The following is a 16,069-nucleotide window of genomic DNA, read 5'->3' on the forward strand; positions in this document are numbered from 1 at the left end:
GCCCTGAGCCAAAGGCAGACACTCAACTGCTAAGCCACCCAGGCGTCTTGCCATACCTTGTTTTAGAAACATATAAGAACAATATGATGGTCAGCATTCTTTTCAAAATATTCCGTCATAAAAAAAAAAAAAACAAAATATTCCGTCATTAGGGAAGTGTGTAGTATAGGTGAAAGCAATGATTCTGACTGAGTTGGATGGTGGTATACCAGCATTCCTATAGCATTTTACAAATGCTTAAAATTGTTCATAATAAAAAATTCTAAAAGAATCTTTATTTTTTAAAAATATTTTATTTATTCATGAGAGACACAGAGTGAGAGGCAGAGATATAGGCAGAGGGAGAAGCAGGCTCCCTGTGGAGAGCCTAATGCAGGACTGGATCCCAGGACCCCAGGATCACAACCGGAGCCAAAGGCAGATGGTCAACCACTGAGCCACCCGGGTGCCCCTAAAATAATTCTTTAGACTGAGATGATCCTTGAGTATCACCTCCAGAAATGCATCCCTGGCTCCAGGAATTTACTATCAGTCATGAAAGACTTCCTCAGGATTTCTCGTAATCTAGACTTTCACAGAGGAGGGAGGTTGATGCAAGCTAGAAGCATCCCACACACCCACAGGGTTAGTGGAGAACTGCCCCATCCAACCACTGGGACCGAGAGCCATCTCCTGTCAGAATGCCAACTATCCACTGATTGGATGGGACTGGTCACCTGACCAGAATACAGCCAAAACATTGGCCACTCAGTAGCCTATCATGTGGCTGGCTGAAGGAGGAAAGTTGACCTGGACCAATTGGATTCTCTTGCATGAGAATATAATCTGGGAAATTCTGGAACTGTGAAGCTGTTGGTGGTAGATGAAGGTGAAGTTCAGAGGTTGTGAAGTAAGAAGAGAGACTGGAGTAGTGCATGAGGGAGCCAACACTATGAAAATGCAGAAGCAAGGGTGCCTGGGTGGCTGAGTCAATTAACCATCTACCTATAGCTCGGGTCATGATCTCAGGGTCTTGGGATGAGCCCCACACATGGCTCCCTGCTCAGGAGGCAATCTGCTTGTTCCTCTCCCTCTGCCCTTCCCCCTACTTGTGTGTGCTCTTTCTCTCTCAGATAAATAAATGAAATCTTTAAAAAGAAAAGAAAAGAAAATTCAGCAGCATGGAGAAGAGAAAGCATCAGAGAGTCAAAGAAATGAGTTAAAATGTTGGTAGCAAGAAAGGAATGAAAAAAAAAGAAAGGAATGAAATATAGGTGAAGAGAGATGAGATAGAGGGGAGCCAGTGCCCATCCTGTTGCAATTTTACAATAACCACCTCCTCCACACACATCTTTCCCAAGACAACTTACATTGAGCCTCTACTCTAATGAAAACTCTCCCAAATCTCTTTTCCTGTGCACTTAATTATGGACACCTGCAATGATGTAACTCATTTCCTTCTACCACAGCAGAAAAGCTCTAAGCTGTGAGAAAGATCTCTGTTTCTCCCAAGGAAAAAGAATCTGCCTCTAAGAGATTTGGGGGCTGTCAATGTTCTATTTCTTCATCTAGGTGGTGGTTCCATGGGTGCATGTTTAAGCTGCTCAAGTATTTCCTGCACCCTACTTTACATATCTTATAGTGAGGGGAACTCTCTCAAAGCTTAGGAACACTTTAGCTAGGATGCCTGGCTGGCTCAGTGGTTGAGCATCTACCTTTGGCTCAGGGCGTGATCTTGAGGTCCTGGGTTCGAGTCTTGTATCAGGCTCCCTGCAGGGAGCCTGCTTCTTCCTCTGCCTATGTCTCTGCCTCTGTGTGTGTATGTTTGTTTCTCATGAATAAATAAATGAATTCTTAAAAAAAAAAAAAAAGAAACGTTTGAGCTGCTCAGAAAAATTAAACAGAAGTTCTTTCAAATCTGTCTTTTGCAGGCCAGCCCATTGGATATTTGGAAATCCTTGTGCGGGGCAGCCCAGGTGGCTCAGTGGTTTAGCACCTGCCTTCAACCTAGGGTGTGATCTTGGAGACCCGGGATCGAGTCCCACGTCGGGCTCCCTGCATGGGGCCTGCTTCTCCCTCTGCCTGTGTCTTTGCCTCTCTCTCTCTCTCTCTGTGTCTCTCGTGAATAAATAAATAAAAATTTTTTAAAAAAGGAAATCCTTGTGCGTCTTCTCCCCTGAAATTAACCTCCCATTCCTCCCAGCCCTTCCAGAAAAAAAGGGGGTCACTCCAAGCAGTGGTGATAGCCAGAGTGGCCATGGGAGTCCTAGTCTCTATAGACCCCATCAAACCTCCCAGAAAGGTGCCGACCCCAGTCCTTCCATCCCTCCCAGCAGGGCCAAAATACAGACAGGCAAGGAGCCAGGCTGAGTTGTGAGTTTATTGAAGGGGGTCCAAAGCTTGTCCTAGCATCAACCCCTGCCACCTATGGTCTTCTTGATCCAGTCCAAGTAGCGGCAAATGTTGGTGTAGACACCAGGTCTCTCAGGCCGCCCACAGGGGTCTGATCCCCAGGATGTGATGCCCTGCAGAACACCACCACACACCAGCGGACCCCCGGAATCTCCCTGGATGGGGAGAGTAGAATACTTTCACCTAAGATGCCTGGCGATACCAGTAGTTAGTATTAGTTCTATAGCATGTTGTTTCCCTCTAACCAATAGGGATAAAAGCATTGTACCCTAGGGCTGGTGGCGAGAGAGAGGGATTGGGCTTCATGTACTGGGACACAGACCAGATGTCCTAGGGAAATGAGTGAAATCCTGACCAAGGAGAGAAGAGAATGGTGTCTCAAAGGTTCAATCCAGAAAGAAGACAGTGAGGATTACATGGAGGGAAGTGAGCTGCTGTTCCTTTTCTAGCTAATGGTGAAAAGATCTTGAATCCAGTTACCAAATATATGAGGAAGCAGCAGAGTTCCTGTGGACATGCGCGCGCACACACACACACACACACAAGGGACAATGGCAGGAGTCTTTTGGGAAGATATCATTGTCTCTATGAAACAGGAACCATCCCAAGAGATTAGATTTCATGGGACAACACTGATGGAAATGACTTCACTCCTAGCCAATGGGGAAGAAAGCATTGAAGCATTGTCTTCAGGGACCAATCATTAGCAAAGCAGGTAGTGCTTCCATGAGGAGGGGAAAAGCCGGGGGAACCCTGAGGACCCAAATTTCAGTCAATAAGAAAGAGGATGTTATATCTATGGCAAATCCCAATATTTGTCATCTTGGGTATGGGGAGCTCATCAAGGGACCATTAAAGTCAATGGTGCCATTTCCTGGCCAGTTGGCAAGAGAGCATTACTCCCCAAGGGACCAATCATAGGAGAAGGCAGCTGTACTAGGGAACCCAGTCAGGTCCCAAAGAAAAGTGGTTGACTACCTGGTCAGTGATAGAATCAGCACAAATTCCCGAACTAGTGCTGAGGACAGGAGCAGGGAGCTTGCGTACCCTCAGAGTCTCTCCCTCATGGATATCTCCTTTTACCCCCTTACCCCTGCCCCTCTGTGCACCCCATCCTGAAGACAAGGGTTCCCAGGAAAATGATAGCAACAATTCAACGTTCCTGATCCCTGTGCAGTGTGACCTGTAGGGAGAGTGTGACCTTCTCTGAACAGGCTTTCCACTCTAGAGATAGGGGTAACCTCTTTGCATACTAACTTTTTGAGGTCACACTGCTGCCAAATCTTGAGCTGCTATGGAGGGTGAGGGACAAGAGAAGAAGGGAATTTTAGAAGTCACTCACCTGGCATGAGTCGGCCCCATTGCTGTCGCCTGCACAAATCATACCATCTGTAACTTCTCCGGGGTAGACATCCTTACACTTCTTCTGGGGAAAGATTTCTACTTCTGCACAGTTGAGGGTGTCGGGAAAATTCTCTGAGGGGGAAGAGATTGTAAGTTCCCAGAGAGAGCAACCATTTTCCCCTCAGTCCCTGTCTGGATATACCCTCCCTTCTGTGCATCTATGGCTGCACAAAAGAGTTTGCTGACACATTTCACAGGACACATCACTTCTCACCACATTAGGGAAAAAAAGCCATGGCCCCTGCTGTTTCCTTTCCAACATCTAGAGAAGTGCTGTTGGACTCTCTACCTTGTTTCTTGCCCAGTCATTTTCAAATTAAGGATCAGGTGACCGGAAGATGTGGAGGTGCCCCTTTGTGACTCCTCTGATCCTGTCTCTCCAATCTTCCCAACCCCAGACCACCAGGTCCCCAATTTCAGCTAAATCCTACTTCTTCCAAAAGTCACCGCATCTTAGACATCTTAGACACCACCATCTTAGAAACCTTCCCTGACCATTCTAATGAAGATACCATGCCTCCAACAGTCCTTATCCTCTTATTCTCCATGATATTTCATTATAGCACTTAACCTTACCTAATAATTCATTTTATATGTGTTTATTTATTGTCTACTTTCCCCACCTCGCATGCAACTCCAGAGGACAGAGACTTCACAGTACAGCAGCTGGGGCATACCAGATGCTCACAAATAAATGTTGAATTAATTACTAAAACCAGAATTTATCATGTAATGTACACTACAGTGAATAAAGTCAGTTATATTGTTACAACCTTGTACGGTGACAGATGGTAACAAGACTTATTGTGGTGATCAGTTTGCAGTGTATGCATATTGGACAAATGTCTGATCATTATATTTACACACAAAACTAAGAGAATGTTGTGGCCAGTTACACTTCAATAAAAAAGAAAGAAAATGGAATTAATCTTTCTTATTAACCTTTGAGCAATAGACTTGAGGGGAAAAAACTTATATCTGGCACCTCTGTGTACCACAAGCTGTATACTCACAATCTCATTGATTGTGAGAAGTCTGAACTCACAATAGCTATTTGAAAGAGAGATACAGGGACACCTGGGTGGCTCAGTTCCTTAAACATCTGACTGTTGATTTGGGCTCAGGTCGTGGTTTCGGATCATGGGATCGAGCCCCAAGTGGGTCTCTGAGCTGAGTGTGGAGCCTGCTCGAGATTCTCTCTCTCCCTCTCCCTTTGCCCCTCCTCTTACTCTATCTGTATCTCTCAAATAAATAGATAAATCTTTTTATAAAAAAGAAAGAAGGGTATGTTCATTCATTCCATCATTCATGCATCCATGCATTCATTCCACAAATATTCATCAAACACCTACTGTATACCAGGAACCACCCTGAGCCCTTATGGAACTTAAAAATCTATTACCTATTACCTAAAATCTATTATCTAATCTTAAAAATCTATCATTTTGCAGATGAGGAAAATGAGGCCAAGAGATGTGAAGGGACTTGCACAGAGGAGAGGGCAGAGCCATGGTTTGAACTGACCAGACTGAATCATGAGCAGGTGGATTTCCACTGCATGCCATTGTCCCCTTAGAAGTAGGAGTCAGACAGAAAGGGGTCTGAATCCTCCTTTTCTTGGAATATCCTGGATTTTTTTGGTAAATCACGTCTCTCTCTGAGCTGAGCCTCAATTCTCTCACTGTGAACTAAGGTGAGGGGCTGCCTAGACTCTAAAGTCCTAAAAGGGGGACTTCAATGACTTCAATGGAGGTCCAGAGTGAGGAGGGAGCTGGAGACCTACACTGTGGGTCTTGGGGGAGGAAGAAACTGGACTCCTGGTGTGAAGGAAGAGAGTCCCTGGCACCAGGAATGATGGTTCAAGAGGGAGAAGATGCTTAGGAACTTATTTTCTGGGGCCACTTGGAACCTATATATCCTAAGTCTGTTAAGAAGATTATAGGAAATCCTGTACAACGAAAGATCTCATAACATGGTGCTCTCCATGGGGTGCCTGGGTGGCTCAGTCCTTTAAGCGTCTGCCTTTGGCTCAGGTCATGATCCCAGGGTCCTGTAATCGAGGCTCAAGTCAGGCTCCCTGCTCAGCAGGGAGTTTGCTTCTCTCTCCCTCTGGCCCTGTCCACCTCATGCTCTCCCTCTCATGCTCTTAAATAAATAAATAAATAAATAAATAAATAAATAAATAAATAAATAAAATCTTAAAGCAACAAAACAAAACAGTGTTCTCCACCGTGAAGGAGGCACGCATTCTTCTCTCTCTCTCTCTCTCCCTTTTTAAGCTGGGTGTGGAGCCCAACATGTGGCCTGAACTCAGGACCCTGAGATCAAGACCCTGTGATCAGGGTCTTGACCTGAACTAAGATCAAGAGTTGGAGGGATCCCTGGGTGGCGCAGCGGTTTGGCGCCTGCCTTTGGCCCAGGGCGCGATCCTGGAGACCCGGGATCGAATCCCACGTCGGGCTCCCGGTGCATGGAGCCTGTTTCTCTCCCTCTGCCTATGTCTCTGCCTCTCTCTCTGTGACTATAATAAATAAATAAAAATTAAAAAAAAAAAAAGAGTTGGACACTCAACCGATGGAGCCACCCAGGTGCCCCAAGGAAGCATGCATTCTTTCATCCACTCATTCAGCCATCCATTTTTTGGGAACCTGGTTTAACAATCTGCTATTTTGGGGTGTCCTGGGTGGCGCAGCAGTTTAGCGCTGCCTGCAGCCCAGGGCCTGATCTTGGGGAACCGGGATCGAGTCCCACGTCGGGCTCCCTGCATGGAGCCTGCTTGTCCCTCTGCCTGTGTCTCTACCTCTCTCTCTCTCTCTCTGTGTCTGTCATGAATAAATAAATAAAATCTTAAAAAAAAACCAATCTGCTATTTTGCTTTCTATCTCCCACCACTCCTGTTAATATTCTGGCCTTCAGATTTTCCAATATGGGCCACCTGTGAATCTCAACTTCACAATCACTGTCCTTTCTCTATCTTCTTCTTCTGAAGGCGAAGCTTTGCCAATGGCTTGAGGTCCACTGGGCCAGCCAGCTCCTCCTCTCCGTCCTACTACCTCGGGGACTGGTGACGGTGCCCCAGCCTGAGATGGTGCACTTCTGGCCAACTTCAGGGCAGTGATCCGCCAGGTTGATGGGCTTCACTTGGGGCCCCAGGGATGCCCGACCACGTAGTCGGATGAGCATGAGATCATGACTGTGGTCCTCATTGCTCCCGTTGTAGCAGGGGTGTGGGATGGACTGAGCCACAGCCATTTCTTGTTCTGAACTGTCTTTATTCTTCAGGCTGTGATCCCCCAGGCGTACTGTGTACTTCCTGCAATGGTGGAGAGTAGTTTGGGATCCAGGTAGGAGTCTGGGACCCCAGTCCCCACCTCCCTCAACCCTCTTCTTTCAGAGGGTCAATCTTTAGCTCTCTCCTTTCCCCCTATCCCCAGGCCCCAGTCCACCTCTGCCTCAGATGTCCACTCACCGTTTTTTACAGTGGGCTGCTGTGAGGACCCAGTTGTCATCAATGAGGACCCCCCCACAGAGCAGCCGGACGCCCTGGAACAAGGCTGTCTGCCAAGGCTGCGAATGGGCCTCACACTCCTGGCCGCCGAGCACCTTGGACTCCTGTGCCCTCAAGTGTCCTGCAGCAGGAGGGAGAGAGTTTGGATTGCCACCCCCCTGGGGCAGTGCAGAGGCCAGGAAGACCCACTGTGGGTTCAGACACACAGCCTGCCTCTGCACATCTCCATACTGGGATTGTGAGGCTCCCAGCTTGCACAGGCTGCCACACAGGTGCACACATATCCGCTCATTGAAGCCTGTGAGTCACACAGAGTCATACACCCGAGCATGCTTCCACATGCTCCCACATGCGTCCACATGCTCTGTATACTGTGCATATCGGCACCCCTCAGCAAGCAGCCCTGCCGGCTTGGTGTGCTCGTGCAATATGCAGCATAACCTGACACACTCCTACCGACTGCCATGTGTGCATGCCTCCATCCACCCCCAGCAAAGTCCAAAGAAGTTCTCACATGTGTTCGCATGTTTCATATCCCCCCGCATGCCATCACAAGCACCTGACACAGCATTCCCGCAGGCTCCTGCCAGGCCCCCCTTACCTGCCCAGGCTTCCAACAGCAAGAGCAGGAACATCCAGGTCCAGACTACAGCAGATGGAGGATGTCCCATGGTGGGGTCTGGGAGAGGGAGAAGGCAGGGCTGAGAAATGAAAAGGGAGGAGCCCTAAATCCTAGGAGAAACTTGAAGGAAGGGAGCAGAGCATTTGGAGCCATTCTTCTGGGTCCTGCAGGAGGAAGGACCTGGGAAACCAGCTTCTTAGGTCTGAGGAGGAAAGGGAGCACAACCCAGATTTCTCAATCTGAGGAGAGGAGGAGGGGATTGGATTCCTACATTCCCAGGAATGGGAGAATTAGGATTCCAGATTCCTGGGGATCTGAAGGAAGAGGGAACTGGGAGGTGAGATTCCTAAATTTTGGGGAGGAGGGGCCCCGGAGCCAGATGCTTGGATCTGAGAACTTTGGCATCTCACCTTGCAGAATCCGGGGGGCGGGGTCACAGACTGATTCAGACCCAGAAGAAGAGGCCCCAGTGCTTCAGCTCTGCCTGCCTGGTACTAGGTTCTGGACGCTTTTAACTGGGAATCCCCGCCTCCCGCTCCGCCTCCTCTGGTGCCGGCAGAGCATCTGGGAACTGGAGCCCTGTGCATGAGTGAGGAGGGCCTGAGGAGCTGAGGGAAATCTTGAGGGAGGGGTGGCTGGGACCTGGAACTCCTCATGCTTGGGTCTGAAACAGAAAGAGCCAGGCTCCAGACAACTGGCTCCGAGGGAAAAGAGGGCTAAGGACCTGGACTCAGGATCCAGGGATGGTAGGGATTGGGGGGTCTGAACTCCCGGGTTTGTGGGAGAAGGAAACTGGAACCCCGAATCCTGGATCTGAGACTGGAGGGGGCTGGGGACCTGGACTCTAGGTCTGGAGGAAGGGTCTGGGATCCTAGACTGTAAGTCTGAGGGAAGAGGGACTGGGGGCCCAGACCCCTGAATTGAGGGAAGGGAGGTTAAAGTCTGGACTCCTGGACCTGGGAGGGGAAGGAATGAGGTTCTGGACTCCTGAGTCTGACCGCATAGGGGGCTGGTGACCCGCATTTCTGGGTCTGAGAGGGGAGGGGGAACAGGCCTGAAGTTTTGGCCTGGATTCTTAAGCCTTTTTAGGAGTGACTGGAGCCTGGGTTCATGTGGGAGCAGGGGGCTGCTGCCACTAACTGGGAATGGAAGAAAGGTGAGTCTTCCGAGGGCGGATCGGGCCCGCCCGCTGCCCCCTGAGAGGCCTGGGATCTGGGAAGGCAGGTTTGGGAGGCACCGTGACCTGATTTCCCCTTTCCCTGGGGGCAACGGGACCAGCCCGAGCAGAACCCAGCAGCCTTGCTGCAATAGGACTGATGGAGACAGACTTTAGGCAGGACCCAGTAGGGGTTTAAGGGAAATTGCTGTCCGGTGGCGGTTTCCTGTATGCCCCACCGCCGCCCACGCGTTGCCCTTCCTTCACCCCACAACACAGGCAGAAGGAAAGCGCGGCTCCGCTCGTTTATTGTAAAATCATTCATTGAATCTAAATGAATTGAGACCCTTCTCCAGCTTGTCTCAGTTGGGTCCCCTCCAGGATTCAAACGCCCAGGGGCGCGGGCACGAGGGGGGGAGCCCGACGGTGCATCGGTGGCTCCCATGGCAAGCTGCAGCGCCCCTGATGTCATGGGGGTGAGATTTCCCATGGAGGGGGCGTGGCCACGGGGGTGGGGCCCGGAGGGGAAGCCTCATTGGGCGAAGTTCCGAGGGGCGGGGCTGTCTGGGGGAGATGCTCCTGGAGCGGAGCTGCAGGTGAAGCTGCTCGGCTGGGATGGTACCAGCTGCGATGACGTCACAGAGGCGGGGCTACAGGAGCGAGGAGGTGTCTCCCCGCTGCTTTCCCACCCGGAGGGCCCTCAGGGCGCGGAGCCTGAATATTCAGAGCGCGTCCCCGGGCCGCTGAGGCCACGCGCCGAGAACTCTGAGGCCGGAGCCCTGCAGTACCCCGCTACCCTGCGCCCGCCCTCCTCTCTTGGTCGCCCAAGGCACGAGGGCTCAGTTGTCCTCCATGGTCTTTCGGATCCAGTCCACGTAGTGGCACACGCTGGTATACACGGCTGGGCGCCGGGGTCTGGAGCAGGGCTCGGCACCCCCAGACACCACACCAGCCAGGGTTCCGTTGCAAACCAGGGGGCCCCCAGAGTCACCCTGTGCGCAGCAGAAGAGCAAAGAAACTATTAAGCAAGTGTACTCGTCATATGACACTGGCCACTTCCTCCCAGGAGGCGCCCAGTTTCCTCCTCTCCAGACACTGGCGTCCAGGTAGTCAGTCCCTCCTCCCTCAGACCCAGGAGTAAGAGCTCATAGCCCTCACCTCACCCCTGTACTTAGCAGTCTGGGATCCTAGTGCCCTCTTCCCCCAGGATTTATTTATTTATTTGTTTGTTTGTTTGTTTGTTTATTTGTTTATTTATTTTTTTTCCCATTTTGACCCAACGTTTATTGTCCTTTTACAACATGTCATTTTTGGTTTAGAAACTGTTTGTGATTAGTTTTCCAACATTAACACAAAAGCATGTAAAATAAAACCAACCTACTCTCTATATAAACACCCAGCAACTGTGGCCCTTCGTCCTACTGCCCAGGTTGGGTAGAGGGAAGAAGGGAGGGCTTGGGTAGCACTGAGTGAAGTGCAGATGCTTTATTGTGTTCCCCCAGGATTTAACGTCTGTACTCCCAGTCCTCTCCTCCTTTAGAACCTAGAGTCTGGGCCTCCAGTCCCCTTTAAATTCAGGAATCTGACTGAGGCCCCATCCTCTCCCAGAACCTAAGTGTCCCAGGTCCCTCCTTGCTTTCATCCAGGAATCCTGGGTCCCCAACTCCCTAATTCCCTAGGACCCAGGAATCCAGCAGGATACCCATTCCCCTCCTCCCCAGAGTAGGTCTCACCTGGCAGGAGCCTCGGCCCCCCTCCCAGAGGCCGGCACAGAGCATCCCATCTGAGATGTGGCCCGGATAAGCCCGATGGCAGAGTTTGTGTTCCAGGATGCTGATGTTGGCACACTGTAGCGTGAGTGGGTACTGCACTGTTGGCAAAAGGGGCCCACCCATAGAGGATCAACAGCTGTGCCCATCACACTCAGCAGCCCCTCCACCCAGACCCTTCCCTAAGGAGGACCCACGGAGACACAGCAGAAGACTCTCAAAGATAGAAATGAGAGACAGTGACAAAGAGAATTATAGGTTGAAAGAGAAATAGATGTTTGAGGAGGGAGAGAGACCCACAGAGAGAGAGAGAGAGAGAGAGAGAGAAACAGAAAGACGCAGAGAGCCAAGAACCAACAAGAGATATATTCATGATGCACAGAGAAAAATAGAGCCCATGACAGGAGATAGACCCCTAAAGAGGAAAGAGATTCTTACGTGCAGGAATGAAGAGAGAGGAACAGGCCCAGATATGCCAAGGGAGAAGGCAGTGAGAAAGGGAGGAGGCATTTGTGGTCATTGACAGAGACAGAGATAAAGACTTAAGAGATAGTAGCTACAGACAGGGAGACACAGCATGTAAAATATAGATATGGATATAGATATGCATATGCCCACTTATATAATCTAGGGGCGCAGATTCAGATGGGCTTGACAGGCAAATAGAAGTGGGTGGAAGGGACCTGTGCAGACACAGCAGCCAGGGGGGGGGGGGCACTGTAGGGGCCCAGAGAACCCACGTCTGATCTGAAGGCAGCAGCCTCCACTGATCCTGCCCAATGGTAGCTATTTGGGGAATGTGGGTCTGGCGTTGCCAGTTCTTTTTCCCAGCAAACTAAGAAATTTGGCTTTTCTGTAAAATCTCCCAAGCTCAGACTATTTTTTCAAGGCATTTTGAAAATGAAGACGGATGTGGGAGGCTAAATATGGCTAATGGGTTGCTGATTTGTGACTCTGAGAGAGAGGCCTCATTTCAACTCCATGATGTGTATATTTTCATATTTAAACATCTCTGAAATCAGGGAGTGTCTTCCAGCAAATGGTGTCATACAAGGATTAATGGGAACTTTTTCCCCCTGTTCTTATTGGTTGTAAATAATGATGCATCTTAAAATTTATAGCATCTTCATTTTTTCTCTTTCTATCATCTATCTATCTATCTATCTATCTATCTATCTATCTATCTATCATCTATCTATCATCTATCATTTATTTATCTATCTACCTCAGAGATGAAAAGGCAGAGACAGAGAAATGGGGGGATTCAGACTCTCAGCCTGAGACACAAGGGATTGAGTTGTGGGCAAGGCTGTACCCTTAGGACTGGACACGGCCCCCCAGCCTGAGATGAGACATTGGGTGCCTGGGGAGACGCAGGTCTGGCTGAGGTTGAGGGGCTGCACAGCAGGTCCCAGGTATGCCTTCCTGGGCAGACGGATCAGCATGATGTCATCACTATGGTCATGAGCCCTGAGATCCTTGTTGAACCCAGGGTGGGGGAAGAAATCCGTGGCCCGGAACAGTTGCTCTGGACCCTCCCATTGCCAGAGGTGGTGCTCCCCGAGGCGGACCCACAGATACCTGTTGGGACAGGCTTCAGAGGTCAATCAGGCTGTCCAACAAGGTGATACGTGCTTCAGAGGCCACACACTATCTCTGGGCCCCCATCATTTCTGTATGACCCAGAGTGCTGTGTGATTTTAAGCAAGGCACACATCCTCTCTGGGCCCCAGTTTCTCACTCCTTCCATTTGTCTGCCTCTACCTTTGTAGCTCTCCCCTAAAAGCTTACACCCCTTCCTAGTCCCATACCAAGTAAGCCACCTTCCTTCCTGCCCCACCTGGAGCCTTGGTGGTGACCTAGGTCCCCTGGAACTGTGTAGGCACACAGGGGCTCCACCCACCACACAACAACAGCCCCACCCCCTGTCCCCACAGGTCTGGTGGCTTCTGTGGGGAGTGGCTCTGTGTGTGGGGCGTGTGTGTGTGTGTGTGCGTGTGTGTGTATGCATGGAGGGAGATGGGAAATGGAAAATCCTCAAGGTGGGGGTCATCCATGGCCTCAGGCTTTTCTTGTCAGCCTATCCCTCACCCTCAGTGCATGTCTTCCTGAGGCCTGACCTCAATCTTTCAGTCTATTTGTTCTGCTCTGGGTCCCTGCCCTGGACAGCTGCAGACTCTCTGGGGGGTGTACATGCCCATGCCTTGGTCTCTAACCTCTAATCTTAGGGACCAGGATTATGACTGCAAATTCAGGATTTGAGGAGTATGAGACGTTACTTCCATCTCTGTCACCTCATTGCCTGGACTCTGTGTCTGGGAAACCAGTCTCCCCTAACTCAACTCATCCCCAAGCCTGAATCTTTTCTACTTCCGCATCTCTGCTTCTCTCCTTAGCCTTTGGGGCTGAGATCTGAACATCGTTCTCCTGAGCTGAAAGAGGCACTATCATAGAGCAGTGCATGATGGGAAATTCCCACACAGCTTTGTGTACTTCATTCAGCACCTGTACTTCATTCCTGGAGGGAAGAATATCAGAACAGGATGGACTGCCCCTTTCTTGAGGTAATATAGAAAGGATTTCTGCATCAGCTAGATTTGATTTCTGCATCAGCTAGATTCTAATATTCTATGAGAATGTCCAGTATCTAAGATTCTAGAAATCTAAGATACTAACACTCTAGGAACCCACAATTCTAGAATTCTATGTTCTAGAATGTCATGAAACCAATATTCTAACATTCTAGATTTCTCTAGATCAAAGGTCTGGGGTTTTTAAATTATCTGAATGAGACAAGGATTTAAAGAGCCTAGATTTCAAGTATTCTGGGACTATAAAATGAATTTCATCAATCTATAATTCTATAATTTTATGATTTTAGAAATTTAAGAATCTAGGGTTCAAATAATTTGAGGCTCCAGGACTCTCTCAAAATTCTCTCAATTAAAACTTTGGGTATTTTAAGAGTCTGGAATGATAGCATTCTAGACTAGGATATTTAATTCACCAGATTCTAGACTTTTATGAATCTAAGCTTTTAGAATTCTATTGATGTAAGATTCTAGAATTCTGCAAGTCACAGTATTCTAGGATACTGTGAATCAAAGATTCTAGGACCATGAGCTTTTATATTCAATGAACCTAGCTAGAATATTGAATCTGGGGTTGTGCTATCCCATACGACTGAGCCCTTGAAATGTGACTAGTCCAAGTGGAGACATGTCATTTTGTGTAAAATGCATATCTAATTTCAAAAGTGTAGTATTTTTAAGAAGACTAAACTATACCATTCGTAAGTATTGAAAAATGCATTGGATATTGATACACTATTTTGACCATGTCAAGTTAAGTCTATTATTAAAATTAACATTAATCATTTCTTTTTCACTATTTGTAATATGTCTACTAGGAAATCTAAGCCTAGCTATGTGGCTGGAGCTACATACCCACATACAGCCACAGGGCAGTGCTGCGCTAGACTCCTCAGATTCTACCAGAACCTGAGTCTCCGATTCTAGAATTCACTGAAACTAATGTAAAATCTCATGGATCTGAGATTTTAGGAGTCCATGACTCTGGATTTCTCTGGGTCATAGGCTTTTAAGAGCTTTTAATTGTAGGTCCTAATAATTAGATTATTCGGGACCTTAGAATTTGGAGAGTCAACTCTAATTCTAATAGTTGAACTTTTGGGAACAAAAATGAAGGCTAAATCCTTCCCAACTGCAGCTCCCTCCCTCTTCTACCAAAAGCCCCTCAGCCCTCTCACCTCCAGCCCCACCCCAATGGTGCCCCCGGTCACTTACGGCTTGTGGCAGTGGGCAGCTGTGAGCAGCCAGCGGTCACTGATGAGGGAAGCCCCACAGAAGAGACGGGTGAGGTAGAAGAGCCCGGCCTGCCAGGGCTGCGAGTTGGGGCGGCATTCCTCGGCCCCAATGGCTCGGGTGTCTGCCCAGCCATGCCCTGGGGTTGGGTGGAGGCAGAGGGGTCAATGGTGAGCACGGTGGGAGGGCTGGGGGAGAGGTACTGAGATGTCTAGTAAGAAGAAGTGGAAGCCTGCGAGCTTCCTTCAAGGGCAAGCTGCCTGGTGGGGGTCCTGGGACCATGGAGGGGCAGAAGGATGGACTACAGGAGCCTCACCTGCCAGGAGAGAAAGCAGAGCACAGACGAATCCCAGCCTCATGACCTTGGGGTGCCTGGGTCTTGAGCATACGTTCAGGGAGCAGTCCCTCTTGAAGGTAAGCCATGCCAGCTCCTTCCTCCTCTCTGGGGCCGCCCCTGTGATTAATCTGGGTTGGGAAATGTCCCAGGGGGAGGGGGAAGCCCTGGGGCCTTGACTGGGGGCCTTGGGAATGGAGGCATGCAGAGGGACCCCCCTGCAGGATGAGCTGGTGGCCTGCTGGGCGAGGGTTGGGCTGAATGGGGAGGAGCCCTAGGATGTGAAGTGTTCCTGGGATCTCCAGAGAAGGGAACCCTCATTCCCATGATCTTGGGAGGCAGGACCTGGATACAGGATATTCTGTGGCCTGGAGGAGGAAGAGAGAGAGAAAAATGATCCCTGAGGCTGGCTCCTGAGGTGGAAGCAAATTTATCTTGAATGAAGTTGTGGTGAGCTGGGACCAGTGTCCCAGGCAGGCTAGAGGGAGATGCAGGAGGACTCCCCAGAAAGCAGGTGAGGGTTGGGAGAAAGAACAGAGACTCAGTAGAAAGAAGGCAGGCAGGATGGGGCAAGGCAGAGAGAGAGAAAAAATTTAAAAAGAGAGGACAGAGATACAGAAGGATCCAGGGTGAGAGAAAGAAAGAGAGAGACAGACTGAGCAAGGCAGAGACCACAAAGGGCCATACACGTGCACACACCCTACAGAGCCCTCCTTGCTCTGGGCATCTGGGCCCCTTCTCGCAGGGACAAAGGCTTCTCCTAGAAGATTGAGGAAATATGGTCCCAACTGGATTAACTCACTCTCATCATAAACTACCCTACCCCCTTCTTCATATTCCTACCACCTAAGACTCACATGCCCAACTGCCTGGAACGAAACACTTTGCTTTTCTCTTAATACCACCAGATCTTGGCTAAGTCCTGAGAACGTTGCCCATTTTTTCATCTCCCCCCTCCCACTATCCTTCCTACCTGCCTCTCTCCCTATCTCTCCTCCTTATCAGGTGGGCAGCCCCTGCAGGGCCAAACCCCAAGTCTGATTCATCTCTGTGCCCCCAGA

General features: G+C 49.5%; 2 protein-coding genes across 2 annotated transcripts; both read right to left on the bottom strand.

Moving 5' to 3' along the window:
* Positions 1-2,346: 2,346 nt before the first annotated feature.
* KLK8 (kallikrein related peptidase 8) lies at positions 2,347-9,128 on the bottom strand. Its single transcript, XM_026013948.2, has 6 exons — positions 8,336-9,128; positions 7,905-7,982; positions 7,265-7,424; positions 6,849-7,108; positions 3,734-3,867; positions 2,347-2,546 (listed from the first exon to the last, which is right to left on the bottom strand). Exons 2-6 carry the CDS (start codon positions 7,972-7,974, stop codon positions 2,391-2,393), a joined length of 780 nt encoding a protein of 259 aa, XP_025869733.1. The 5' UTR covers positions 7,975-7,982; positions 8,336-9,128; the 3' UTR covers positions 2,347-2,390.
* A 244-nt stretch (positions 9,129-9,372) lies between these two features.
* KLK9 (kallikrein related peptidase 9) lies at positions 9,373-16,044 on the bottom strand. Its single transcript, XM_026013915.2, has 5 exons — positions 14,991-16,044; positions 14,657-14,813; positions 12,166-12,431; positions 10,815-10,951; positions 9,373-10,073 (listed from the first exon to the last, which is right to left on the bottom strand). The coding sequence occupies exons 1-5, from the start codon at positions 15,031-15,033 to the stop codon at positions 9,921-9,923; spliced, it is 756 nt and encodes a 251-aa protein (XP_025869700.1). The 5' UTR covers positions 15,034-16,044; the 3' UTR covers positions 9,373-9,920.
* Positions 16,045-16,069: the final 25 nt, after the last annotated feature.

This window comes from Vulpes vulpes, chromosome 1 (assembly GCF_048418805.1).
Source record: "Vulpes vulpes isolate BD-2025 chromosome 1, VulVul3, whole genome shotgun sequence".
Classification (NCBI taxonomy): Eukaryota; Metazoa; Chordata; class Mammalia; order Carnivora; family Canidae; genus Vulpes; species Vulpes vulpes.

What these genes read in the sequence shown, in the direction of transcription:
- KLK8 (XM_026013948.2), bottom strand. Translation starts at nt 7,974, where the DNA reads ATGGGACATCCTCCATCTGCTGTAGTCTGGACCTGGATGTTCCTGCTC. An exon ending in GCTGTTGGAAGCCTGGGCAG is followed by an intron (nt 7,425 to 7,904) that starts GTAAGGGGGGCC and finishes CTCCTGCTGCAG; the next exon opens with GACACTTGAGGGCACAGGAG. An exon ending in GCAGCCCACTGTAAAAAACG is followed by an intron (nt 7,109 to 7,264) that starts GTGAGTGGACAT and finishes CCACCATTGCAG; the next exon opens with GAAGTACACAGTACGCCTGG.
- KLK9 (XM_026013915.2), bottom strand. Translation starts at nt 15,033, where the DNA reads ATGAGGCTGGGATTCGTCTGTGCTCTGCTTTCTCTCCTGGCAG. An exon ending in TCTGCTTTCTCTCCTGGCAG is followed by an intron (nt 14,814 to 14,990) that starts GTGAGGCTCCTG and finishes ACCCAACCCCAG; the next exon opens with GGCATGGCTGGGCAGACACC. An exon ending in GCTGCCCACTGCCACAAGCC is followed by an intron (nt 12,432 to 14,656) that starts GTAAGTGACCGG and finishes CTGTCCCAACAG; the next exon opens with GTATCTGTGGGTCCGCCTCG.